Below are 27,229 nucleotides of genomic sequence, written 5' to 3'. Positions count from 1 at the left end.
TTATTTTCAACAACATCCTCAGCCCTACACCATGTTCCAAAAAACCCTTAAAGACAAACTGGTAAATTCCAGAGCTCCTGTACACCTTATAAGGTTCAGCATTTCCTCACTGGGTGGCTGTTGCTTAAATGGTACAGGGGAGCTAAAGCAGCCAAGTATGCACATCATATCCAAATACTGCTTGTCAGGAAATCCCTTTTCTGGACTAGGGTTGCCAATAAAGATAAAAGGCTTGATGAGGAGGTGAACTATTACATACCACACCTGGGGAGAGAAGGAAAGGTCAAAGGTGAAAACAGTCTAGGACACTAAGCATACAGCAATAGAGGAATTCTATTCTATTCTACAGGAAACACAAAGTGTGAAAAACTGTGACCAGTAACTAAAGGAGGCCAGTGGAAACTACCTAAAAGGGAGAGTGAAGATTTCACCAGGCTGGCACATTAAGATAAACAGAATTGCTATTTAATTCTCAAGAAAAGTATTTAGTTCAGTTCAGTCACTCAGTCGTGTCCGACTCTTGGCGACCCCATGAATCGCAGCACGCCAGGCCTCCCTGTCCATCACCAACTCCTGGAGTTTACCCAAACTCATGTCCATCAAGTTGGTGATGCCATCCAGCCATCTCATCCTCTGTCATCCCCATCTCCTCCTGCCCCCAATCCCTCCCAGCATCAGAGTCTTTTCCAATGAGTGAACTCTTCACATGAGGTGGCCAACGTATTGGAGTTTCAGCTTCAGCATCAGTCCTTCCAATGAACACCCAGGACTGATCTCCTTCAGGATGGACTGGTTTAAATCTCCTTGCAGTCCAAGGGACTCTCAAGAGTCTTCTCCAACACCACAGTTCAAAACCATCAATTCTTCGGCACTCAGCCTTCTTCACAGTCCAACTCTCACATCCATACATGACCACAGGAAAAACCATTGCCTTGACTAGATGGACCTTTGTTGGCAAAGTAATGTCCCTGCTTTTCAATATGTTATCTAGGTTGGTCATAACTTTCCTTCCAAGGAGTAAGCGTCTTTTAATTTCACGGCTGCAATCACCATCTGCAGTGATTTTGGAGCCCAGAAAAATAAAGTCTGACACTGTTTCCACTGTTTTCCTATCTATTTCCCATGAAGTGATGGAACCGGATGCCATGATCTTCGTTTTCTGAATGTTGAGCTCTAAGCCAACTTTTTCACTCTCCACTTTCACTTTCATCAAGAGGCTTTTGAGTTCCTCTTCACTTTCTGCCATAAGGATGGTGTCATCTGCGTATCTGAGGTTATTGATATTTCTCCCGGCAATCTTGATTCCAGCTTGTGCTTCTTCCAGCCCAGCGTTTCTCATGATGTACTCTGCATACAAGTTAAATAAGCAGGGTGACAATATACAGCCTTGACATACTCCTTTTCCTATTTGGAACCAGTCTGTTGTTCCATGTCCAGTTCTGACAGTTGCTTCCTGACCTGCATACAAATTTCTCAAGAGGCAGGTCAGGTTGTCTGGTATTCCCATCTCTTTCACAATTTTCCACAGTTTATTGTGATCCACACAGTCAAAGGCTTTGGCATAGTCAATAAAGCAGAAATAGATGTTTTTCTGGAACTCTCTTGCTTTTTCCATGATCCAGCAGATGTTGGCAATTTGATCTCTGGTTCCTCTGCCTTTTCTAAAACCAGCTTGAACATCTGGAAGTTCATGGTTCACGTACTGCTGAAGCCTGGCTTGGAGAATTTTGAGCATTACTTTACTAGCGTGTGAAGTGAGTGCAATTGTGCGGTAGTTTGAGCATTCTTTGGCATTGCCTTTCTTTGGGATTGGAATGCAAACTGACCTTTTCCATTAGTTTCAAGAAATACACACCAAGCCCCAGGTCCTATAAAAGGCTGTATTATGATTGGGGGCACACAGGCACCCATAGCCAGCCTATTCAACAAATACTACTGTAGGAGGATAAAGGTTAAAGAATCAGGCCCAAGGAAAACTGTAAGTGACCATGAAATACTACAAACCCAAGACAAACTTTAGAATCTATCACTCAAGATACCAGCAGAAAACAGATGATAAGATCAAACTAGGTAATTCAAAAATGTTTATAGAGACTATGCTTCAAAATTATAGGGGTAAAGTACAGAAAAACCACAGGCTATTAGGGCACTTGGGCCCAAAGAGACAAAATGAGACAGGAGTTACCAGAAACCAGGGAATGAGGCAGAGGGAGAACATAATCCAGAAGAGGCTATGACATTTAGCCACCAAGGACAACCAAGAGGTAGGGATAAACCCCAGTTTACTGCCCTCTGATCTCCTAATGGTGCTCCCACTAGCCAACCCAACCAGAAGCCAGAGGGGAAAGAAGCCCCTGGATGCAGTCCTGTAGATAGGTTAGGTTCCTCGGGCAGACAGTAGGGTGATCAAGGGCAGAAAACAGATATGGAGGAGCTTATAGAAGATCTTCTGGCACATTAATGAGTAACTTCAAGATTTTTATGACATCTTACTTGGGAAGTGTTTTGTTTTTTTTGTTTTTTAATACATCAGGGGATTATAATTAAGGAACTCTTCATGGACTCAAAGCACACAGAATTAAAACTCAGGTAACTTTACTCTCCAGTACGTTTCTCCAGTAGCATACAAAATTCTGGACTATTACTGTGTTTATCTCAAAAACATCATCAATTTACTTATTCCACCATTTTGAAAGATACGCAATCAGATCAGATCAGTCGCTCAGTCGTGTCTGACTCTTTGCGACCCCATGAATCGCAGCACGCCAGGCCTCCCTGTCCATCACCAACTCCCGGAGTTCACTCAGACTCACATCCATCGAGTCAGTGATGCCATCCAGCCATCTCATCCTCTGTCGTCCCCTTCTCCTCTTGCCCCCAATCCCTTCCAGCATCAGAGTCTTTTCCAATGAGTCAACTCTTCACGTGAGGTGGCCAAAGTACTGGAGTTTCAGCTTTAGCATCATTCCTTCCAAAGAAATCCCAGGGCCGATCTCCTTCAGAATGGACTGGTTGGATCTCCTTGCAGTCCAAGGGACTCTCAAGAGTCTTCTCCAACACCACAGTTCAAAACCATCAATTCTTCGGCGCTCAGCCTTCTTCACAGTCCAACTCTCACATCCATACATGACCACAGGAAAAACCACAGCCTTGACTACACAGACCTTTGTTGGCAAAGTAATGTCTCTGCTTTTGAATATGCTGCAATAGTGTCAATCTAAATGTTCTCACTTTCCTCAAATAATAGTAAGTCTTCATAAATCAAGATCAGACTAGGTTTTAAGAGAGTAGGACTATTCATCAAACTTTATTTTCTAAATATAACATTTATTTCACATATTCAAAAGAGAACTTATATCAAGAACATCCAGTAAAATCAATTGTGAACGTAATTTTGGCAGCTTGCCATATTTATAGAATAACCATACCATCATACAACAAGTTCTTCTTAGGATTAAACAGGTCCAGCAAAAAGAAAAAAATTATTGTGATTTATGTGATAGAGACATAAGCTAATTCAAGGACAAATGATAAAAGTGCACTGAGCCTACATTAACTAAATTACTCAGGCAATACAACAAATCTAGCTATATTATCATATATAATACTAAGTACTGGGAACATAAAATCAGGATCCCGCATGTGCAGATTCAGTCTGATCACATCTTATAGCTTGAAATATGAGCAGTAACTACTATTCACCAACTGCCCACTGCTGAGGGCCTACTAAGAATCTGGTGCTATATTAAATACTTTGCATACATTATTTAATTCAATCTTCTCAATTTTTATTCTAATGTTAATGTAACCAAAGTCTAAGTCTCCAAAGCTGAAGCTGTAATATACTGGACATTTACAGTACTGACCCCATGTTCCTCATGCCTGTTAGAGCGCTCTTGTTGAATGTTCCTGTACTCAGGAACGTTTACCCTGTCACAGCAGAAAGGAGATCTTCTTTACCCTGAGTCAGATATAGTTAACTGCTTTCCTCTTTCCAATGATCAGTAAGGAATGGGCACATTATACAATCCACTATTTAGGGCAAATCTGTTAAAGGCTTCTAGATCATTTGCTTATTAAGAGAGACATATGGAAGAAACAACCTTTTCTTTCCTCACTGGACATACTGACTGTGCAAATGCCATGCCTACAGCTTCTTCAGTGAGGCACACTGAAGATGGCAGTGCTGGAAAATGTAAAGATATGGAAACCTTGATGATACTTGCAAAACCTTTAAATTTAACAATCCTGAAGTCACTTAACCTATCCTGGGGCTTCTAATCAGTGAGAAAATAAACCCCCCAATGGTCATGCAATTTAGGAACTAGGTTTTCTGTAAACTGCAGTGCAAAATTATCCTAACCAATATAGGTATCAGCTAACAATAATAAGAATTCATCTTTTCAGGACTTTTAAAAAATAAGAATAGCACAAGCTTAATCAGGGCTATGCAAGTTATTAGAGCCAGATGGTGACACATGCATCCCCTCTAGAGAACACACATCTAACACACAGCATCCAATAGAAAGGGCACAGGAAAACTTCAAGCATCCCAAGAGCAAAACACCGAAGGGTGAGCAAAAGCTGGAAAAATAAGAACACTGATCCACATGTCACACAACATAAATTCCTAATACTATAAAATCTAGTAATAACAAATGACAAGAAATACTTAAAAGTTACAAAATATGGAGGGCAAGGTACTTTCTGATATAGAATTCCAATATGTTTTTGACTGGATTTTTTAGAAGTCTGAATTAAATTTCACCATCAACTCAAGTTCATCCTTGAACACAGAGAAGAACGGTGTTTCACTTCTCAGAATGCTATCGCAAACTGCTAAGGTACCTAAAGTAAAATTTTCACAGGAATCAAAATAGGAGCATAATATGGATACAACCTAATTCTACCTTTAGTAACAATACTGAAGGACACATCATAAACTAAATGTCTTAATGGAACTATATTAGAAGAGGGAGATATTGGCACCTTTTGAAGACTTAGGTTAAATGGATTTTCCCCAATAGGTAATAATATAAACAACTTAAATATATCCCCAAATCATGACCGTACCTGTTGTCTTTTGGCTGCCATAATGTTCAGTTTATCCACTTCAGGTTTCAGGGCTTTATACTGTATTCCCAAGTCCTGTTCAGTGCCAGCATTCCTCAGTTTCAAGATACCATCTTCTACCTATAAAACATACCCCCACAAAAGAAAAATTCTCAACAATGCTAGTCTGTACATAAAGAAGATCTAGAACTTTTTATTCCTTTCAACAGCTACTCAGATAGTAATCCAAACTTCCTCTTAAATTTACATTTGGGCAGGTACCACATGGGAATTTTACGGGAGGTAGGAAAAGACCGTATTATTTTGACTTTCATGTAAAAGGATATAATTTACCATATCTTGATTTCTCAACTCTGGAACTCTGCTGGTACAAAGAAATGCTTAATCATTACCACAAAAAGGGAAGAAGTCAAAAACAATACCTTTTCTGCAAAGACACCATAGGCCCACAGCACAGCCAGTATGATGTCCACGTGGAATAGAGGAGCAAGTGGAAATTAAAAACATTCCTGGTCCACTTAGGTAAACCAAGTTCATAACCAAACTAAATCCTAAGGAATGTTGAACTAAGTATGGCCAGCAGCAGCCTTGCTGTGATAGAACAAAGTACAGACATCAGCCTGTACTTACAAGTTTCAGCTGAACAAGTAATTTGTAGACATCTGCCATGTCAGCCAAAATAAGCAGCCGGGTAACAGCAGAGAGCAAAGCCCGAGCTGCCCGAACCATGTTGCCACGCTTCACGGAAGAGCAGGGATCATCTGCAAACTCTCCTGCAGCACTCTTCATCAAATCACCTGTTTTACAGAATGGAAAATAAATTTAGCAGGAATGAACCAAATAACCGGTCTACATTTTAAAAAACGGTAATTCAAACTTTGTATATTCATACACAGAATTTAAGGATTTTTATTTCTGCTATTTTCCTCTTACATTTGTCTTCTAGCTGTCACTAAGACAAGCAACCACATATATTCCTGGTAAAAGCACAGTATCTGCAAAGTGATTTAGCACTACATATCAAAAGCCTTAAAAATACTTTTTCCCAATAAGAAAAAAAATACTTGTTTCCATTGATCTAGTAATAATACTCCTTTCCAAAAAGGACCATTATATGTATCCTAATCGAGAAAAAAATTCAAGATTTGAATGGGAGGAAAAAAATGGATCTAACACAATCTACCCGCACATCCAAAGAAAGATACAGAAACATAGCAACCATTATGAAGGACCACCACACTTCATTAAGCATTTCAACTATCTAATGCATAGAGCTCAAACAGAAACTCACTGGTATGTGAAAAGACAAGAGCTTGTCACGGATTCATTCATTTTCCTCATAGCAAAACACTTCCAACAGTTCAAATGCCCAAGCAAGCATCTAGTTAAGTAAATTAAGGTAAAGCCTACAATTGACTTTTATGCAAATATTAAAATATATATGAAAAATGTTAAAGTTTATGAAATCTTAAACAGAAAAAAGATGAAATGATAAATGTATGTAATCTGTGCTTTAAAAAAAAGGAAAAAGATTGGAGTAAAAACACAAATAACAATTATATAAGATACAATCTAATTCTACATCATTCTGTATTTACAAAAACATTTTCTATAACAGACATCATATTCATAACTTTAAAAATTAACCTAAAAATATATACATTTTACTACAGTTATAAGGAATATCCAACTCATACAATCCCACCTTCAACAATGCCAAGAAGTTCTAACATTTCCTAGAAACTTGTAAAGTAACTTATACTTTTTTGTTATGTGTTTCTAATAATAATCATTGAAGGTGCTTATCGTTTTCTCTTTTCTTATAGTTGGAAGTAGCAGGAGTGCCAGGGTCTGTTCCTCTCTATGGTGACTATCTTTGGATTCCTGAAAAAGCAATTACTCCCTCCCTCAACTTCAGATTAAAGCCTAAAGGCTATTCACTCTCTTATCTCTTCCACAAATGTAAAAAAAAAAAAAAGCACATTCTCATGAAGCCACGCTAATTCTGAAGAGACCTACAAAACTTCTCTTAACTATCAAAATTTTAGTTGTAGAATATGAGCCTTAGCGGGGGAGTTAAATTCACCCTCAGTTCAGTCGCTCAGTCATGTCTGACTCTGCGACCTCATCGACTGCAGTACGCCAGGCTTCCCTGTCCATCACTAACTCCCAGAGGTTGCACAAACTCATGTCCATCAAGTTGGTGATGCCATCCAACCATCTGATCCTCTTTCGTCCCCTTCTCCTCCTGCCTTCAATTGTTTCCAGCACCAGGGTCTTTTCCAATCAATCAGTTCTTCAAATCAGGTGGCCAAAGTATTGGAGCTTCAAGCTTCAGCAACAGTCCTTCTGATGTATGTTCAGGACTGATTCCCTTTAGGATGGACTGGTTTGATCTCCTTGCTGTCCTAGGGACTCACAAGGGTCTTCTCCAAGACCACAATTCAAAAGAATCAAATCTTAGGCACTCAGCTTTCTTTATGGTCCAACTCTCAAATCCATGCATGACTACTGGAAAAACTATAGCTTTGATTAGATGGACCTTTGTCTGCAAAGTATATGTCTCTGCTTTTTAATAAGCTGTCTAGGATGGTCATAGCTTTTCTTCCAAGGAGCAAGCGTCTTTTAATTTCATGGCTGCAGTCACCATCTGTGGTGACTTTGGAGCCCAAGAAAATAAGTCTCTGTTTCCATTGTTTCCCATCTATTTGCCATGAAGTGATGGGACCGGATGTCATGATCTTCATTTTTTGAATGCTGAGTTTTAAGCCAGCTTTTTCACTCTCCTCTTTCACTTTCATCAAGAGGCTCTTTAGTTCCTCTTCACTTTCTGCCATTAGGGTGGTGTCATCTGAGGTTATTGATTATTTCTCCCAGCAATCTGAATTCCAGCTTGTGCTTCATCCAGCCCGGCATTTCACATGATGTACTCTGCATATAAGTTAAATAAACAAGGTAACAAGATACAGCCTTGATGTACTCCTTTCCCAATTTGGAACCAGTCTGTTGTTCCATGTTTGGTTCTAACTGTTGCTTCTTGACCTGCATACAGATTTCTCAGGAGGCAGGTAAGGTGGTCCGGTATTCCGATCTCCCATCCAAGTACTAACCAGGCCCGACCCTGCCTAGCTTCCGAGATCAGACAAGATCGGGCATGTTCAGGGTGGTATGCCCATAGACTGGTATTCCCATCTCTTGAAGAATTTTCCACGATTCACACAGTCAAAGGCTTTGATGTAGTCAATAAAGCAGAGTAGATGTTTCTCTGGAACTCTATTGCTTTTTCAATGATCCAACGGATGTTGGCAATTTGATCTCTGGTTCCTCTGCATTTTCTAAATCCAGCTTGATCATCTGGAAGTTCTTGGTTCATGTACTGTTGAAGCCTGGCTTGGAGAATTTTGAGCACTGCTTTGCTAGCGTGGTGAGATGAGGGCTATTGTGTGGTAGTTTGATCATTCTTTGGCATTGCCTTTCTTTGGGACTGGAATGAAAACTGAACTTTTCCAGTCCTGTCGCCACTGCTGAGTTTTCCAAATTTGTTGGCGTATTAGTGTAGCACTTTCACAGCATCATCTTTCAGAATCTGAAATAGCTCAACTGGAATTCCATCACCTCTGCTAGCTTTGTTGGCAATGATGCTTCCTAAGGCCCACCTGACTTCCCATTCCAGGATGTCTGGCTCTAGGTGAGTGATCTCACCACTGTGGTTATCCAGCTCATTAAGATCTTTTTTTGTATATTTCTTCTGTGTATTCTTGCCACCTCTTCTTAATTTCTTCTGCTTCTGTTAGGTCCATACCATTACTGTCCTTTACTGGGCCCATTTTTGCATGAAGTGTATCTAATTTTCTTGAACAGATCTCTAGTCTTTCCCATTCTATTGTTTTCCTCTATTTCTCTGCACTGATCACTGAGGAAGGCTTTCTTATCTTTCCTTGCTATTCTTTGGAACTCTCCATTCAGATGGGTGTATCTTTCCTTTTCCTTTTTGCCTTTAGCTTCTCTTCTTTTCTCAGCTATTTGTGGGGCCTCCTCAGACAACCAATTTGCATTTTTGCATTTCTTCTTCTTGGAGATGGTCCTGATCCCTGCCTCCTATACAATGTCACAAATCTCCATCCATAGTTCTTCAGGCACTCTATCAGAGCTAATCCCTTGAATCTATTTCTCACTTCTGCTGTATAATCATAAGGGATTTGATTTAGGTCATACCTGAACGGTCTAGTGGTTTTACCTACTTTCTTCAGTTTAAGTCTGAATTTTGCAAATAAAGAGCTCATGATCTGAGCCTAGTCAGCCTCCGGTCTTGTTTTTGCTGACTCTATAGTGCTTCTCCATCTGTGGCTGCAAAGAATATAATTAATTTGATTTTGGTTTTGACCATCTGGTGATAACCATGTATAGATTCTTCTCTTGTGTTGTTGGAAGAGGGTGTTTGCTATGACCAGTACATTTTCTTGGCAAAATGTTGTTAACCTTTGCCCCGCTTCATTTTTCACTCCAAGACCAACCTGCCTGTTCCTCCAGGTATCTCTTGACTTCTACTTTTGCATTCCAGTCCCCTATGATGAAAAGGACATCATTTTTTGGTGTTAGTTCTAGAAGGTCTTGTAGGTCTTCATAGAACCTTTCAACTTCAGCTTCTTCAACATTTGCAGTTGAGGCGTAGACTTGGATTACCGTGACACTGAATGGTTTGCCTTGGAAACAAACAGAGATCATGCTGTCGTTTTTGAGATTTTGAACCCAAGCACTGCATTTCAGACTCATGTTTTCTATGAGGGTACTCCATTTCTTCTAAGGGATTTTTGACCACAGTCATCTGAATTAAATATGCCCATTCCCGTCCATTTCAGTTCACTGATTCCTAAAATGTCTATGTTCACTCTTGCCATCTCCTGTTTGATCACTTCCAATTTACCTTGATTCACGAACCTAACATTCCAGGTTCCTATGCAATATTGTTCTTTATAGCATCAGACTTGACTTCCATCACCAGTCACATCCACAACTGGATATTGTTTTCGCTTTTTCCTGTTTTTGGTAAGTCTCGTCATTCTTTCTGGAGTTATTTCTCCACTCTTCTACACTAGCATATTGGGCGCCTACCGACCTGGGGAGTTCATCTTTCAGTGTCCTCTCTTTTTGTCTTGTCATACTGTTCATGGGGTTCTCAAGGCAAGAATACTGAAGCGGTTTGCCATTCCCTTCTCCAGTGGATCACGTTTTGTCAGAATTCTCCACTCTGACCCATCTGTCTTGGGTATCTCTACATGGCACGGCTCATAGTTTCACTGAGTTGGACAAGGCTGTGGTCCATGTGATCAGTTTGGTTAGTTTGGTGTGACTGTGGTTTTCATTCTGTCTGCCCTCTGATGGATAGGTTTATGAAGCTTCCTGATGAGAGAGACTGACTAGGGGAAACTGACTCATGTTCTAATGGGTGGGGCCATGCTTGGTAAATCTTTAATCCAATTTTCTGTTGATGAGTGGGGCTGTGTTCCCTCCCAGTTATTTGGCCTGAGGCCAAACTAGGTAGGGCTAATGAAGGCAATGGAAACCTCCTTCAAAGCATGAACTGTTGTATTCACTGCCCCTGACCCTGCAGCAGGACACTGCAGACCCATGCCTCCACCGGAGACTCCTGTACACTCCCAGCAAGTCTGGCTCAGTCTTATAGCAACATGGTAAGTAAGCAAGTCTTACTAACAAGATGGTGTAATAGAAGGACATGCACTCATCTTCTCCTGGGAGAACTCCCAAATTGCAACTCACTGCTGAAAAACCATCGACTGGAGAATGTTGGATCCCACCAAAAAAAATAACCCACGTGCAAGGGCAAAGGAGAACCCCCTTTCGCAAGAGGGGCGAAATCCTGTTTAGAATCAAACCCCATACCCGCCAGAGATGCTCAGAGAGCTCAAACAAAATTTTGTGCACACCAGAACCCAGAGACCCCTCAGAGACTGACTGAGCCAGACCTGCCTTTGAGGGTTTTAGTGTCTCCTGTGGAGGCACGGATCAGCAGTGGCCTGCTGCAGGGACAAGGGCTCTGGCTGCAGCAGACTTGGATCACAAAGCGTGTGGCATAAGCCCTCTTGGAGGAAGTTACCACTAGCCCCACCATTGAGCTGCTGAGCATATGACCCACAAACTGCAGAACAATTATACCAAAGAAATTCTCATACTGTTAAGAAAGTTCTAGAACCCACAACAGATTTCCCAACCTAGGGATCGGCAAAGGAGCTGAGAACTACCAGGGAATTTGACTTTGGAGGCCACTGGATTTGATTACAGAACTTCCACAGGACTGGGGAAACAGATTCTTGGAGGGCAGAAACAAATTCACCCTCAGATTCATATATTAATTAGGCTAAGAAGAACCATACAGTATTAAGAGTAAAGACAAGTTCTGTGTATGTCTATGTGTATTGTAAGAAATAACTCACAATGAAGAATTTGATAGTTAAGTTTTCCTGGATCTAAGATACAGACACATGACAATTACGTGGATGTTTAACAAAAATGTTATTTTACGGTACTTAAAATGAGTGCTCAATCATTTATTTATTTATTTATTCAACAAATATTTGAGCACCTCAAATACTATATTAGGTGCCAGTGATACAGTGCTCAAGAAACAGCCCATGTCCTCCTTGAGCTCTATGGAGGGAGAAGACAGACAAGCAAACAATTAAAGCTGATTAAGACAAGGCATCTGTACTCAAAGGGCCCACAAATCAGGGAATATTACAATGCAACCAGAATTAAAATAGCCCTGTGGACAAGATGCTATGGGAGTACATTAGGAAAAGCTATTTACTCATGTACGAAGTTGTCTCTAAAGTCTTGCAAAAAAGATATTTGCCTTAATACTAAGCAATAGAGTTCCATCTATTTATTGAGAGCTTATTACACACTAAAACAAATCCACTGCCAGGGATATATGAAGCTGAGCAAGACTTACTTTCAAATAGTTTATAAATCAAAAGTGATCATACAGAAATTATGTGTCATTTTTATTTTTTTTTAGTAATTTTTTTTAAATATTTTATTTTATTTATTTTTTTTTAATTTTTTATTCCTTTATTTCTCATGTGTTCCCCATCCTGAACCCTCCTCCCTCCTCCCTCCCCATACCATCCCTCTGGGTCGTCCCAGTGCACCAGCCCCAAGCATCCAGCATCGTGCATTGAACCTGGACTGGCATCTCGTTTCATACATGACATTTCACATGTTTCAATGCCATTCTCCCAAATCTTCCCACCCTCTCCCTCTCCCACAGAGTCCATAAGACTGTTCTATACATCAGTGTCTCTTTTGCTGTCTCGTACACAGGGTTATCGTTACCATCTTTCTAAATTCCATATATATGCGTTAGTATACTGTATTGGTGTTTTTCCTTCTGGCTTACTTCACTCTGTATAATAGGCTCCAGTTTCATCCACCTCATTAGAACTGATTCAAATGTATTCTTTTTAATGGCTGAGTAATACTCCATTGTGTATATGTACCACAGCTTTCTTATCCATTCATCTGCTGATGGACATCTAGGTTGCTTCCATGTCCTGGCTATTATAAACAGTGCTGCGATGAACATTGGGGTACACGTGTCTCTTTCCCTTCTGGTTTCCTCAGTGTGTATGCCCAGCAGTGGGATTGCTGGGTCATAAGGCAGTTCTATTTCCAGTTTTTTAAGGAATCTCCACACTGTCATTTTTAACATACAAGCTTTAAGAAAGGCATAAAATAGCATAGGGCCAAAAAAGGAAGCACTAATGACGAGGTTGGGATATAAGTGAAATGCCAGCAACAGTTTTATGGAAGACACAGTAATCTGAAATAGAATCTACCATCAAAGGACAGGAAGAATTTGGGGCAGTAGAATTAAGGGAGTTAGTACCTCAAGCAAAAGAAACAGCAACATACCAATATCTAACATTTATTAAATGCCCACTCCATGACACTACGCATATTTTATTTAATCCTATCCACCACCGAAAAGTAGGTGCTATTAGCCCTTCTACAGAAGAGACAACTCAAGTTTAGACAAGTTAATTAACTTAACCAAGTCACCTAATAGTAAATGACAGAGTCAGGCTTTGTAATGCTTAATGCTTATGGTCTTAGGACCATGTAACAGGCTGCATATACAATAAAAAGGTGTATTTGAGGGCTGAGTAGTCTAACTTGGAAATGAGGGATGTGTATAAAAGCAGGCATCAGATGATGGAGGGTGGAAGGCCATAGAGTACAAAGAAGAATCCCTAAGCCAAAGAAGGAAATCAAAGTCAACCTAACATATAATAAACCTGGCCAGAGATACGGATCACAAAGCCACAAGAAGAGCCCAGGAAAGGGGACTTCCCTGGTGGTCCAGATGGCTGAGACTCCAAGCTCCTAATGCAGGGGGCCTGGGTTTGATCCCTGGTCAGGGAACTAGATCCCACATACTACAACTAAAGATCCTGTGTGCTGTAATTGAGACCTGTAGCAGCCAAATAAAAATAAATAAATTTGGGGAGGCAGGGAAAGAGCCCAGGAAAGAGCAATAGTAAACTATAAAGGCTGGGGTAAAATGATATGAAAACCCTTGATTTAAGAGTGAGGGAGGGAATTCCCTGGCGATCCAGTGGTAACAACTCTACATTTTCACTGCCATTTGGGTTCAATTCCTGACAGGGAACTAAAATTCCACAAGCTCATTGGCATGGCACTCCCACCAAAAAAAAAAAAAAAAAGGAGTGAAGGAAAAGAAGATCACTTGGAAGATCACTTAAAGAATTCAAGGTACACCAGTCCTGAGATGGAGAAGAGAGCCAGAACATACTAAACGTGTGCACATGAACCAGGGAAGATTTTTTTAAAAAAAACTGGAGTCCTTTAGACTGTGGATTTAGTAGTAAGGGAAGGAAGACTCTATGACAAGAGAAACAAGGAGATCCAAGATGATAAACTGTCAAAATCAAGAAGTATTTGCATACGAAAGTGGTCAACAAAGTCAAATATATACATGTAGATCATCAGGAGAGAATTCAGAATTCAGAAATATAATGAACTAATTTTCAACAAGGCTGCCAAGACCATTCAATAAAGGGGAAAAAATATTTTTAACAAATAGTGCTAGGACAACTGAATATCCACATACAACAAAATGAAGCCTGACCCCCAAACTCGTATCATATACTTTCAAAATAGATCAAAACCAAATTTAAGAGCTACATTTATAAAACACTTAGAAGAAAACACTGATATATCTTCAAGACCTCCAATCAGGCAATAGTTTCTTAGATATAACACATTAAGTACAAACAACGAAGAAAAAAGACACAAACTGAACATCATCAAAATGTAAAATGTTTGTGTTTTTAAGGACAGGCTCAAGAAAGTAAAAAGACCCACAGAATGGGAGAAAATCTGGGGTGCTGATAAGGATCAAAGTACCAATAAGACATAAAGAAGTCTTGGGTTTCCCTGGTGCTCAGTGGTAAAGACTCTGCCTGCCAATGCAGGAGACAGGTTCAATCCCTGATCCAGGAAGATCCCACAGGCCACAGAGCAACTAAGCCCATGTGCCACAACTATTGAGCTTGTGCTCTAGAGCCCAGGAGCCACAGCTACTAAAACCCACAGGCCTTAGAGCCCTATGCTCTTTAACGAAAGGCCAAAGCAATGAGAAGCCCTCGCACTGCAACTAGAGAGTAGCCCCAGTTCACCACAACTACAGAAAAGCCCACACAGCAACAAAGACCCAGCACAGCCAAAAACCATTTTAAAAAAAGGAAAATGCATATCAAAAAAGGTACTCTTTAAATCAACATTAAAATACAAAAAATCCTATTTAAAATAAGCAAAGGGGGACTTCCTTGGCAGTCCAGTAGTTAAGATTCAGAGTTTCCAATGCAAGAGGTATGGATTCAACCACTGGTGGAGGAACTAAGATCCCACATGCTGTGTGGTGTGGCCAAAAATAAATTAACTAATTAAAATAGGCAAGGGAATTATACCACATCTCTCCAAAGAAGATATGTAAATGGCTAATAAGCACATGAAAAGATACTCAATCTCAACTGCTCTAAGGGCAAAGCATGTCAAAATCACGGAATATCACTTCATATCTACTAGGATTGTTGTTGCTGTTTAGTTGCTAAGTTCTGTCCATCTTTAAAAAAGACAAACAGCAACAAATGTTCGTGAGGATACAGGGAAACTTGAACTCTCACAGCCCACTGGTGGGAATATAAAATAGTACAGCCACTTTGGAAAACAAACTAGCAGTTCCTCAAAAGGTTAAATACAGAGTTACCATAGTTCTTCAGTTTCTAAGTCATGTCCGATGCCTTGCAACCCCACGGACTGTAGCACGCCAGCCTTCCCTGTCCTTCACTATCTCTCAGAGTTTACTCAAATTCATGTCCGCTGAGTCAGTGATGCTATCTATATATTACCATGTGATCCATCAATTCTGCTTCTAGGTATATACCCAAGAGAACTGAAAACAAATGCCTACACAAAAACAAATATATGAATGTTTACAGAAGCACTATTCTTAACAGTTGACATATGGAAACAATCCAAACACTCATCAACTAATAGATAAAGAAAATGTGGTGCATCTACACAATCAAATATTTAGCCATAAAAAGGAATAAAATACTGAGACATGCTACAACACAGATGAACCCTCAAAGCATTATGCAAAGTGAAAGAAGCCTGTCACAAAAAGCCATATATTGTAGTACTCCTCTTATATGAAATGTTCACAATAGGTAAATCCATAGAGACAGAAACTATCACCGTTGCCAGGGGCTGGGGCAGAAAGAAAGACTGAGGATTACTAGCTGCTAATAGGTTTGAGGTTTCCTTCTAGGGTAATGAAAATGTTCTGGAATCACATAGTGGCGATGGCCTTTATAACCTTGTAAATACACTTAAAAACCAGTGAATTTGTATCCTTTACAAGAGGGAATTTTGTGCTATGTGAATTATGACTCAATAAACAAAGACAAAGAAGAGTATTAAATGCAGTGACCTAAAAGTGTACTCACTGTGGAGTTAGAGGTTAGCTTAAGGTCTGACTTTGACACTTACCAGCTATGTGACTAAACTCCATAGCCCGTTTCTTCCTTTGAAATATGTAGAGGGTACCTTGCTGTGAGGGTCAACTAATAACACATATAAAAGGCCTACTTTATTACCTTGCACTGGGAGATAATACAGGGTTGGTAGACATTATTACCATTAGGCAAAACACAATGAGAAGACAGAGAAAAGATCTTCATTGCATTTCCTGAGTATTTAAATCTGTCCAACAATGTTCCTCAAGGGCGTTCTTGCCTTTTTTCAGCAAGTGTTTACTGAGTTCGGGCTATGAGCCAGGCACTAAACACTTGGTATAGAAATTAACCAGACAAAAATTCCTGGTTCTAGGGAGCCTACAATTTAATTTGAAGGAATGATAACAAACATAATAAATAAATCAATTATGAAGGGGCAGTAAAAGAAAGGACAGAGAAAGGGGATATAAGATACAATTTAAAATGGGGATCTAGGAAGGTCTCAATGAAAAGGTACACTTGAGGAGTCTTGCAAAACGCAGCACAGGAGGGATGTGGCCGTCTCAAGGCAAGATTCCAAGCAGAGGAAACATCAAGTAAAGACCGTAGGGTAGATGAACTCTAAAATGATCTTGGAAGGCCAAGAAAGCCAGTAGAGGTAATGAGGAAGAGGGACTGGGGGAGGTACAAAAGCCAGATCTAATGGGTAACAGAACCAGTTAGAAATAAAACTGTTCTTTCAAGAATCTGATTTGCTCCTAGGAAGAAAAATCAACAGCCTATTAACAAAAAAATTTATTTTGTGCAGGATTAGAATGTGGAGAAGGAAATGGCAACCCACTCCAGTGTTCTTGCCTGGAGAATCCCAGGGACGGGGGAGCCTGGTGGGCTGCCGTCTCTGGGGTCGCACAGAGTCGGACACAACTGAAGTGACTTAGCAGTAGCAGCAGCAGGAGTAGAATGGAAGAGAGTATGATCATGAATTTACAAGTCAGACAGAAACTGTAGCTTCACCACTACCAATTCAGTTTCCACAGTTGTGTAACAAATAATACAGGTGACCCTCACTTTGCACAGTAGTGCAGGTCTATAAAAATGATCACACAAACTGAAACAATGCAATATGATCTTAATTACCAATGGGAAAAATCACAACTGTCTTGTGATCTTCAAAATTTTCTCTTAAACAGTTAAAAGCTTACTATTCCTTACACACACACACACACACACACACACAGAAATGAAACTAAAATAGTACAACTAGTATTTATTTAATATGTAGCTTAAAACATTATGAACACTGAGAACTAAAATGTTTCCTTGTATGAAAACTACTCAAAAGTAGTTTTTGAAAAATGATCACCTTTTTCAACATGATACAGAGTGCACATTTTTTCTCACTTCACAAATTATCCTATTTCTTTCTAAGTCTGGATCAGTTTCAAACATTTTATCCTTTGCACTTTCACAGTCATGAACTATCTCCAAGAGTCCCTTTAATGTGAAAGTTTTGATGACATCACTTCCTCTTGGACATCATTATCCTTTTCATCACAACTACTTATCTCACTTAGAGTTAGCCTTCACAAAGTTACTCTGAGTATCTAAACTTTCTTAAACAGCAGCACTGTCAACATTTCCTCAGGCAGCAAATTCCTTCTGTAACTTGGATTTATTACTTTTCCTTTCCTTGCTGCACTTTCATCTTTGCAAATTCCCTCCTTCAAGGCTCTCTTATAAAATGGCTCACGTGGGTTTATCACCGAGATACAAGGAGGCAATGCAATTACACATTGCATGAACTGAACAGTTGCAGTGATCAATCACTAACAGACCATGAAAGAAGGAACATGATTCGTCAGTGATCTCGATGCACACCTTTTATTTATGTAATGATTTGTACACTTCACAGTTAGCAGCAAAGTCTGTACTTTATGCAATCACTCAGCTAATACACTAATATCTGAACCATGTTATTGGAGGACTGGTAATACTAAACTGTGGTAACAAATCTGAGCACACTGGATATATGCAAAGTGAGAACTGCCTCTATCAACTTCCCAGGCATATGAAACCCAGTGTTTAGGAGAGGGGTTAGAACAGTGCCTGCACTCACATACTATCCTTTTTATTGCTACTGGAATTAGTTACAGACAGATTGAGCAGGGAAAGGATGCAAAATGACACTAAAGACACATATTAAAGAATGAAGATTCTAGATCAGGGAACACACATCATCAGGACCACAGGAGGAAGTGAGAGCCATGGTTCTTGTACCCTTGGGTAAGAAGTGAAAGCAGAGGCTTCCTGGCAGTATGAAGTTCAGCACTGCTAGAGAATCTGTTTTCTCAGAGGCAGTAAATGAAGCTCTCCTAAAAAACTGAAGATGGAAATGGAAATGAGGGTTTGAGGAGAGTGGAAGAAACTCTGAAGCAGCTGCTATAGAAAATGAAAAAGGGAATTAACCTGAGGTAAATGAAAGAACTGTGGGAAGAACTAAAGGCCCAGAGTGAGCCAAACAGGATGAACTGAAAGTAGATTCTTAAAGCTACAGACCGTCTAAATGAATCAAAACTATTTAATGATTAGCTTACATTCAAATGGACAAGTATAAAGTCTTAAAATTTAAATTTAACTTTAATTACTTAATCTCGCTGTAATAATCCACCAATTTATTCCCAGCTCTAATTTCTTTTTGCACTGTAACCCGCTCCTTCCAAATTCTCATTCTGACCCAAGTTCCTCTTAAACAATTTCATGCCTCTACAGCTAGCATGGTATCATTCCAAAATAGTATCAAGTCAGGTAACACGTAAATGGAACTGAAAGGAAGAATCAAAGTAAATACATTCACATCCACCCTCATCTCTCTTAGCTCACAACCATAATGGCAAATCTTTAACTTCATAGCTAAACATACGTTATCAGGAATGAAAATATACATGAGAAACATACTGTATGATGCATTAAAACATACATGTTTTTTTGCTCACAAAACTATAAACAAATATGAAAATATCTCTTTAGCTTTACAGCAGGGGGCTCAAATTCCTGCTAAATGGTTATCTCTATAAAAGGAACATGACACTTTGAGACTGAACTGATGGTTAATAAGTTAAAAACAATAAAATGTAACTCTCAATTAGTTTACAATGCAGACATGTAAAAGTTACCACATGCACTTTCTGTACACAAAAAAGGCAAACTAGGAAAACTGAGACAGACTGCTCACAGTCAGCAGTACAGGTTGAGAATATAGCTGGTCTTCTACCCATGACTCAATTGTCTATAGAGCCTACTACTTGGCATCTCTTATTAGCCAAGATATAATGGACATGGAACTTAAGAGAACACACTACTACTGTTCCATCAACAGTAAAAACAGATCTGTCAACAAGTCCGTTCCCTGGAATTTTCCCCTAACTAAGCTGGGGATAAAAGTTAAGCTCCTCTGGAGTTCAAAACAAGAACAAAGGGCAACTGTAAATAAAGTAAACTAAAAACCACAGTTCTACATTAGAACAGGACAAAATAAAGGCCTTCTGAAGCAAATACCTTGAGTAAATTCCCTCCAAAACAATCTTAACTTATAAAAAATTATGGGGAAACGACAGGCTAGAAAAGTGTGTGTGCGTGTACAAGAAACAGACACACACATACAGACAGGAAAAGAAAAAAACAGAGAGAGAAGGCTTACTTTTTCTAACTTAAGCCTAGGAAACATGAGATATTATCAGAGATTATATTGCTCCTTTAAAACAAAGGATGTAGCTATGTTAGTGAATATACACTTCTCTCCGAACACTGTCTGGCATAGAGCAAACAAGATATTTGAACTTGGTCTGAATCCCAACTTGGCTATTTGGGGTAACCTCAGGTTGCTTCCCTGATGGCTTAGAGGATAAAGCATCTACCCACAATACAGGAGACCCAGGTTCCATCCCTGGGTAGGGGAAGATCCCCTGGAGAAGGCAATGGCACCCCACTCCAGTACTCTTGCCTGGAAAATCCCATGGACGGAGGAGCCTGATAGGCTATAGTCCATGGGGTCACAAAGAGTCGGACATGACTGGGTGACTTCACTTCACTTCAGGTTGCTTCAGCTCTGTTTTCTCTTCTGTAAAATCAGAATACTATCTCCCACCCCCACTGGGCTGTTTTGAAAATTAAATGAGGTAATAAATACAAAGCTCAACAATTATTTCTGTGCCCCTTCCACTTTCCCACCTACCTTCTCCAATTCTTAAAACTATTCATAACATTGTCATTGCTCTCACATCAATCATTTCTTAATTTTCAGAAATAAGGTCATGTTAGCAAGTTTCCTAAATGATGAAGGAAAAATTGACTTTTAATTTGTAGTGATGAAGCAGTAAAAGAGGTGCCTCCTTCACTCCAGTCTCCATAGTGCAGAAAGTGGTAAAAACTGATCCTTTTGTGATAACTACAAGCAAAGCTATAGTTACCCTTGCTGGGGGCTTCCCAGGTGGTGCTTGTAGTAAAGAACCTGCCTGCCAAAGCAGGAGATGTAAGAGATGCAGATTCAATCCTTGGGTTGGGAAGATACCCCTGGAGATGGGCATGGCAACCCACTCCAGTATTCTTTGCCTGGAGAACCCCATGGACAGAGGAGCCTGGTGGGCTACAGTCCATGGGGTTGCGCAGAGTCAAACATGACTGAACTGACTTAACATGCATGCACAGCTGGGTATTTTAGCTTTTCCATCTGATTTTTAGAATTAAGAGAGGGAGAGACCCCAGGGGAGGGGTAAGGCGGGAATTAAGCCAATCTGAAGTTCCTCTAAATTTGTAAAAATCTGTCATCTTCCTCCTATATCCTATTTACAACTTCTCATCCCCAAAAGCCCATGCCATACCATAAGAATGGCTTCCAATCACAATGCCATAGCAGAGGATACCAAGTCCTCAGAAATTTAGCTATGGAAACATCTCAAGGAGACTCAAAAGATAAAGTTATATTTCTCTTGGATAAACATCCAAGGGGCTCCCTGGTGGCTCAGAGGTTAAAGCGTCTACCTGGAACTCGGGAGACCTGGGTTCGATCCCTGGGTCAGGGAAGATCCCCTGGAGAAGGCAATGGCAACCCACTCCAGTACTCTTGCCTGGAGAATCCCATGGAGGGAGGAGCCTGGTAGGCTACAGTCCATGGGGTCGCAAAGAGTCGGACACGACTGAGCAACTTCACTTCACTAAACATCCAAGGAGACTCAAAAGATACAGTTATACTTCTCCCAAAAACAATACTAAGGTTTGGGTAAACTCTGGGAGTTGGTGATGGACAGGGAGGCCTGGCATGCTGCAGTCCATGGGGTCGCAAGGAGTTGGACACGACCAAGAGACTGGACTGCACTGAACTGAAGGATACTTCTAGTATGTTCCTTGGCCAGAACTTTTACTACCTTTAGGTCCAGAAAAAAAGAACTCTGCCAGCCCAGCAAAGGAACATGGTTTATCTTCTGTAAATTACATAATCCACCCAACTTCAGGTATCTTTATTAATGAAAAAAAAAAGAATTTTTTTAAAATTTCCATCTTAAATCACAGATATACAAGAATCTGTATGCACAATAAGAACAGAAATCACAACGTGTTTACATCATTAGGGTGGGATGGGGGAGGTGTTTCAACATACATGAAAATACTAACACAGGTGGTTTATCATCAGGTTGTATAGCACGATGGGTGATTATTTTCTACTCTGTGTGGGTTTTCTTTTTGAACTTTCTAAAATCAATGTATTTTTAAAGAAAAAAGTCTTCAAATGATTTTAAAATGTAAAATATCCTTAATTCACGTTTGTGACACATGAAACTCAGGTTTTCCTAAAAAAGAGTAACTTAAAACACTCCAAAACAGCCTATATGCAAAATTTCTTTTTTTAGAAGTATAAAAAAAATCCCATGGCTACTAGTGTCAGTGCAAAAAAGGAAAATTAGCATACATTATGAAATAAAAGCTTTGTATAATCAGCTATCTTGAGAAGCTTATCCAAAATATGGAAAAGCAAGGAGTAAAATAAAGAGGGGGCCCATTTGCAGCCCCAGTCTCACTGTCATTATTTTTTGTTGAGTTGCTGCAGGACAAGTTCAATTATTATACAGACCTTAATAGACATTTCTTAAACAGAACATTTTATAAAAGCATATTTTATCAACTGCCAGATCCAAAAAAAAAAAGGTATTTTAAAACATCCACCCAAATATGCTTTTGAAGCCCAACAAATACAGTTCAGTGTTAAAACAACAGAGGTGTCCAAGAGAAGAGTTTAAAGCCATTTATCATCTTAAAGATGTTCCAATTATTTATTCATTTCATGATCAATTTCATGACCATATGTGGAATTCTGATTCCCCCTCTCCCACTAATTTCCTGGATGACTTGCTCAAGCCACTTTGATCTCTTCATTTCAAAATGATTTTAACTGGCTAAAATTTTTCATCCTCTCAGATATCTCATACTATCCTTGTTAACATTGGCAGGTTCAGTCTTTAAAACTGCCCTATTTATCACACTCCTTTTAGATTTCTGAAAAGTGACTAAAACTCTGGTCATAACAATATTTAAAGAGGAGTCATTAGTTTTCAGGTTCAAAATAACCTCCTTAAATCATATTACTCCATAGAGGGTATTATTCAGCCATTAAAACTTATGTTATAGTAGAGTACTTAAAGATACTGAAAGTTGTTCAGGATCCATTAAGCGAAAAAAGTAAAATTAAGCAAAACATAATTCTACCCATATGTCAGTACATTCATCAAAGACATGGGTATAGCTATGGCTGATTCTTGTAGATGTTTGGCAGAAAACCACAAAATTCTATAAAGCAATTATCCTTCAATTAAAAAACTAAATAATTTAAGTGGCAAAAAAAATGCAGACATCCCTGGTGGTCTGGTGGCTAAGACTCCGCACTCCCAATGCATGGGGCCCGGGTTTGATCCCTGGTCAGGGAACTAGATCCCACATACCACAACTAAGGCCAAATAATGTTTTTGTTTTTTTTTTAAACTGGAAGGGTCTAGATTAAAATATTAACCATTGACTTCATCTATGGGTAACAACAAAACTATAACTGATTTTTAGTCCTTTTTTTGCTCTATCAAAAACATGTTAACTGGAGAAAATTAACTTTTGCTAAAGGAATTTTTTAGTTCTACCCAGAGCATCCAGAGGAAGAAGAGGAAAAAAAAAAAAAAACCAAGCAACCAACATCACAATTAAGTCTGTTACAAACTGCCCTGTACTTAACAGATGAGCATTTTAACACAGTAGAAAGCAAAAAAAAAAAAAAAACCAACCCTAAATTTGAATACCTAGAACTTTCCTATCACAGGATTCCTAATTCTTGAAAGTTACTTTATCACTTTAGTTCCACTGATAAAACTTATTTTATACAAAATTTTCTAAATTTATCTGATTAAAGGATCTCACCAAAAACTGATAACTGTTTTTATTTATCATTCCACCAACTTTCTTTTTATAAAATAATAAACTGACAGGACCAAGTCTTCATAAAGTTATTTGCCAACTTCAAGATAATCAAGGATTAGCATGCATTTTCCAACCTGTCCCAATCCCTTCCCCCCAGTCCTCAAAATTTTTAAATTCATTTTCCATGATCTGGTAATAGAGTAAGACATCTTCCGTGCTCATCAATGAAGACAAACTGGCAGTACACTTGCAACAAAAAATAGATTTTATAACATAGTACTTATGGGAAGGAACCAAATGGTGGAATATATCTGGCATAATTCACACGCCCTATGACACTCAGATGAGCATGAATAAAACAGTTAATCCTCTTCGCCTTCACCTTTCCATTCATCAATGAGGGATATTTGGCAAAAACCACAGAGCCCTGAATGACAACTCCATAGTTATAGAAAAACTGACCATGATTCGAAGAATTTCTGACAGATGACCTTTTTAATGGCATCTCTTTTCATTTTCCTGGGATGCCATTTTTAATCCACAAAACTGTTTATCTTTAGAAAATCAACCCAGAATACTTAATATCATGTTATTTAAATACTGTAAGTCCATCTGAATCAGTTCAGGGAACACCTAGAAAAACTCTCAAACTACACCCTTCTCTATCCACTGTGGGTAAGAAAAGGAGTTTTGAATTTCTACTTTTTCTACTAGACAGAATGGATTTTTTAAAAAAATTAAAATAGAGTACCACACATATTCATGTTCTCATTTTCCTTACTAATTCAAGTGTGCCCTGCTGCTATTCAAAAACACTCCAAAGAGAGGCACTTACTTCCTGATTACATATTCAAATAAATGCATAACATGCATTTCAACTTGGAATCACTTTCTTAAGAAATTAACTAGTAGAAACCACTTTTCTATATCATGGTTGAAGTCAGGCCAAAGTCAAAAATTCAGTACCTAACTTCCTCAGCTACACTGTACAAATATATTAAGGCAGGAATATTATCTATCGACTGTATCTTAAAAGTATTATTATCCTGGTTAGTACTATTATTTTTGTGAGTTTAACAAGACTTTGGAGAAGGCAATAGCAACCCACTCCAGTACTCTTGCCTGGAAAATCCCATGGACGGAGGAGCCTGGTAGGCTGCAGTCCATGGGGTCGCTGTGACTGAGCGACTTCACTTTTACTTTTCACTTTCATGCATTGGAGAAGGAAATGGCAACCCACTCCAGTGTTCTTGCCTGGAGAATCCCAGGGACGGGGGAGCCTGGTGGGCTGCCGTCTCTGGGGTCGCAGAGAGTCGGACACGACTGAAGCGACGTAGCAGCAGCAGCAGCAACAAGACTTTAAAAAAGGGGAGGAGCAATTTCAAAATGACAGGAAACATTAGAATTTAATAACTTCATTCTCCTTTCCTCACTCTCAAGATGGCTACACCGGAACCCAAGTCTCTGCGATAGCACATGCTCACACAAAACAGTGATCCAGGGGTGGACAGCATCCCTAACACATCCCAAATGCAAGAAAATACAGCCTTCACCCTCAAAGGCTTACCATTTAAGTCAAACAGATAACTTTAAGACATAAAACACTTGGATGACAACCAGTTAATGATTTTTTGGAATTTATATTTTGCTTTTCCTGCTCAAGTTAAATGAACAGCAACAGAAAATGGATTAAATAGAGTAGAGGAACAGGGGTCAATAATGAACAAGTTTTAAATTAATCACAGTCCTCAGGAACATATGAAGGGTAGGAATTGGTAGCCCTTTAAACAACAGATACAGCCATCACAGGATCACACACAAAGAGACATCCAGAAAAATAAGCAGTGAAAACAGGATGAAAAATCTACTGAGATAGCAAGGGGAAAAGACAGGATAACAAATGAAAAGGCAGAACTTAAAGCAAGAGTATGAGAAAAATCAGCAGATTTCTTGTTAAGTTTAATGAAGAAAGTGATTACACTAATCTGGAAACCTAATTAACTTAAATTTAATCTTTTTCAAAATGTTAAATGTTTCTCTGCTATTGCTCTTCCATAGCATCATTAACACTTTTTGAAGCCCGTACTCAATATTCCAGGGTAGTAATACTTGTCATTTTTCTCCTGTGAAAAATTAAAGAGCCCATGTATAAGATCCAGCTCATGATCCAACCTGAATAAAACCACACTAACAGCACCAGACAAATTAAAATGCAGTCTCTCTCACACACCCACACAAAGCTCCTTGAAGCTATGTTTCAAGTCTTCGCATCATGAACTTAGCAAGCCCAGACTTCACTCTGTCTCCTGTCTACCTCTCAAATCCTACTCGAAACAGTCACTGACAGCTGCTTTGTCCTGATCACATCTGCCTTTTTTAACATCTATCTTGCAGGCTGCCTATGTTAGATGTGGGTACATCAGTCTAAAGCTGTCAACATCTGCACTGGACAGGAGACCAATTTTCACCTCCTTCAATCTGACTAGTCAGTTGCCAGGGAAAAAATTATGCCTCAAGAGCCTGACAGCTTGTGCTCAATATTCTTTTGTCGGGGATAAAATACATCATTATTTTCCCTAAAACTGCCTTGCCAAGATTTACAATAAAATAAATACACACACACACACACGTACACTCACACACATATACCTGTGGGTGCACACGCATTTCTCCATATGTATATACCATTTTCTCCCTTTATACAAATCATTCACACACATAACAAGGAAGAAGACCTCTCTGTCCTCAATTTCACTACATAATTACTATGATAAATAAAAGAATATCTCTTAGTACCAATTTAAAACCCTCACTGCCTATCCCTTCTTTATGACAATGTCCTTAAAAGACAATTTTATCAAGTAATTCTGTACTTTCAAGATTTAAAAAAGCTAAGAAGACATTTGTGCAACAAGTCCAAGTCACCAATGAACTATAACTGCTAAATCACAAGAAAGTGGTAAACTCAACAGCTTTAACTATTGTTTTAGAAGACCAATAAACACTGCTTTCTTGCTCTAAGTGACAAAACACGTTCTACAGAAAAGACAGTTCCTATAACAAATGCAACTAAGTACTGAACAACACTGACTGTTCTCATAAGCTAAAGTCCTTCTTCTACTCAAGGATAATGGGCTTGCATTATAATCAAAGTTTACCTGAAAAGGAATTATGATCCCAAAACCAGAACTGGAAAAGTCTCCAAAAAAATCTTAACACAAATACTGCCTAACATAAACAGACACAAAAGGTGGAAAACTATAAGCCAAACATTAAAATGTCTGCTTTCTGTTTACTGAACAAAGACATTTAGTAAAAAAATTTACTTATTTTCACCTTCTATCCATTTAGAGAGAAGGGGTATGTAGGTGTTACTATTAAATGTTTTTCCAATATTAGAGAGATAATACTGGAGAGGATTATTACAGTGAATTATCTAGATATTTTCATGTTGTTCACCATGTGAATAATAACACATACATGAGAGGTGACCTTAGTAGCAAGCAGTCATGGAACAAAAATCAAAATAAATAGTCTGTGAGGCAGTAAGAGCCATGGATTTAGCTGCGGTCTTTGGTCTATTCAACAGAACTCAACCACCTTTTCAAGGACTACCATAAATCAGGTCCCACCATTAAAATCAC

The 27,229-nt window shown here is 39.1% G+C and overlaps 1 protein-coding gene across 5 annotated transcripts in view; it reads right to left on the bottom strand.

Annotated features, from left to right (window-relative positions):
* The window catches only part of CTNNA1 (catenin alpha 1), a 346,126-nt gene that overhangs the window by 115,498 nt on the left and 203,399 nt on the right, over nucleotides 1-27,229 (bottom strand). For all 5 annotated transcript variants that reach the window (XM_024994302.2, XM_059888218.1, XM_024994299.2 and 2 more), the window contains 2 exon segments: nucleotides 5,704-5,870; nucleotides 5,074-5,193 (listed from right to left, as the gene is read on the bottom strand). In XM_024994302.2, the coding sequence (XP_024850070.1) occupies nucleotides 5,074-5,193; nucleotides 5,704-5,870 (287 nt within the window).

Source organism: Bos taurus, chromosome 7, assembly GCF_002263795.3.
Source record: "Bos taurus isolate L1 Dominette 01449 registration number 42190680 breed Hereford chromosome 7, ARS-UCD2.0, whole genome shotgun sequence".
NCBI lineage: Eukaryota > Metazoa > Chordata > Mammalia > Artiodactyla > Bovidae > Bos > Bos taurus.
The sequence above is the reverse complement of the archived record's forward strand: the minus strand, read 5'-3'. Positions and strand labels throughout refer to the sequence as shown.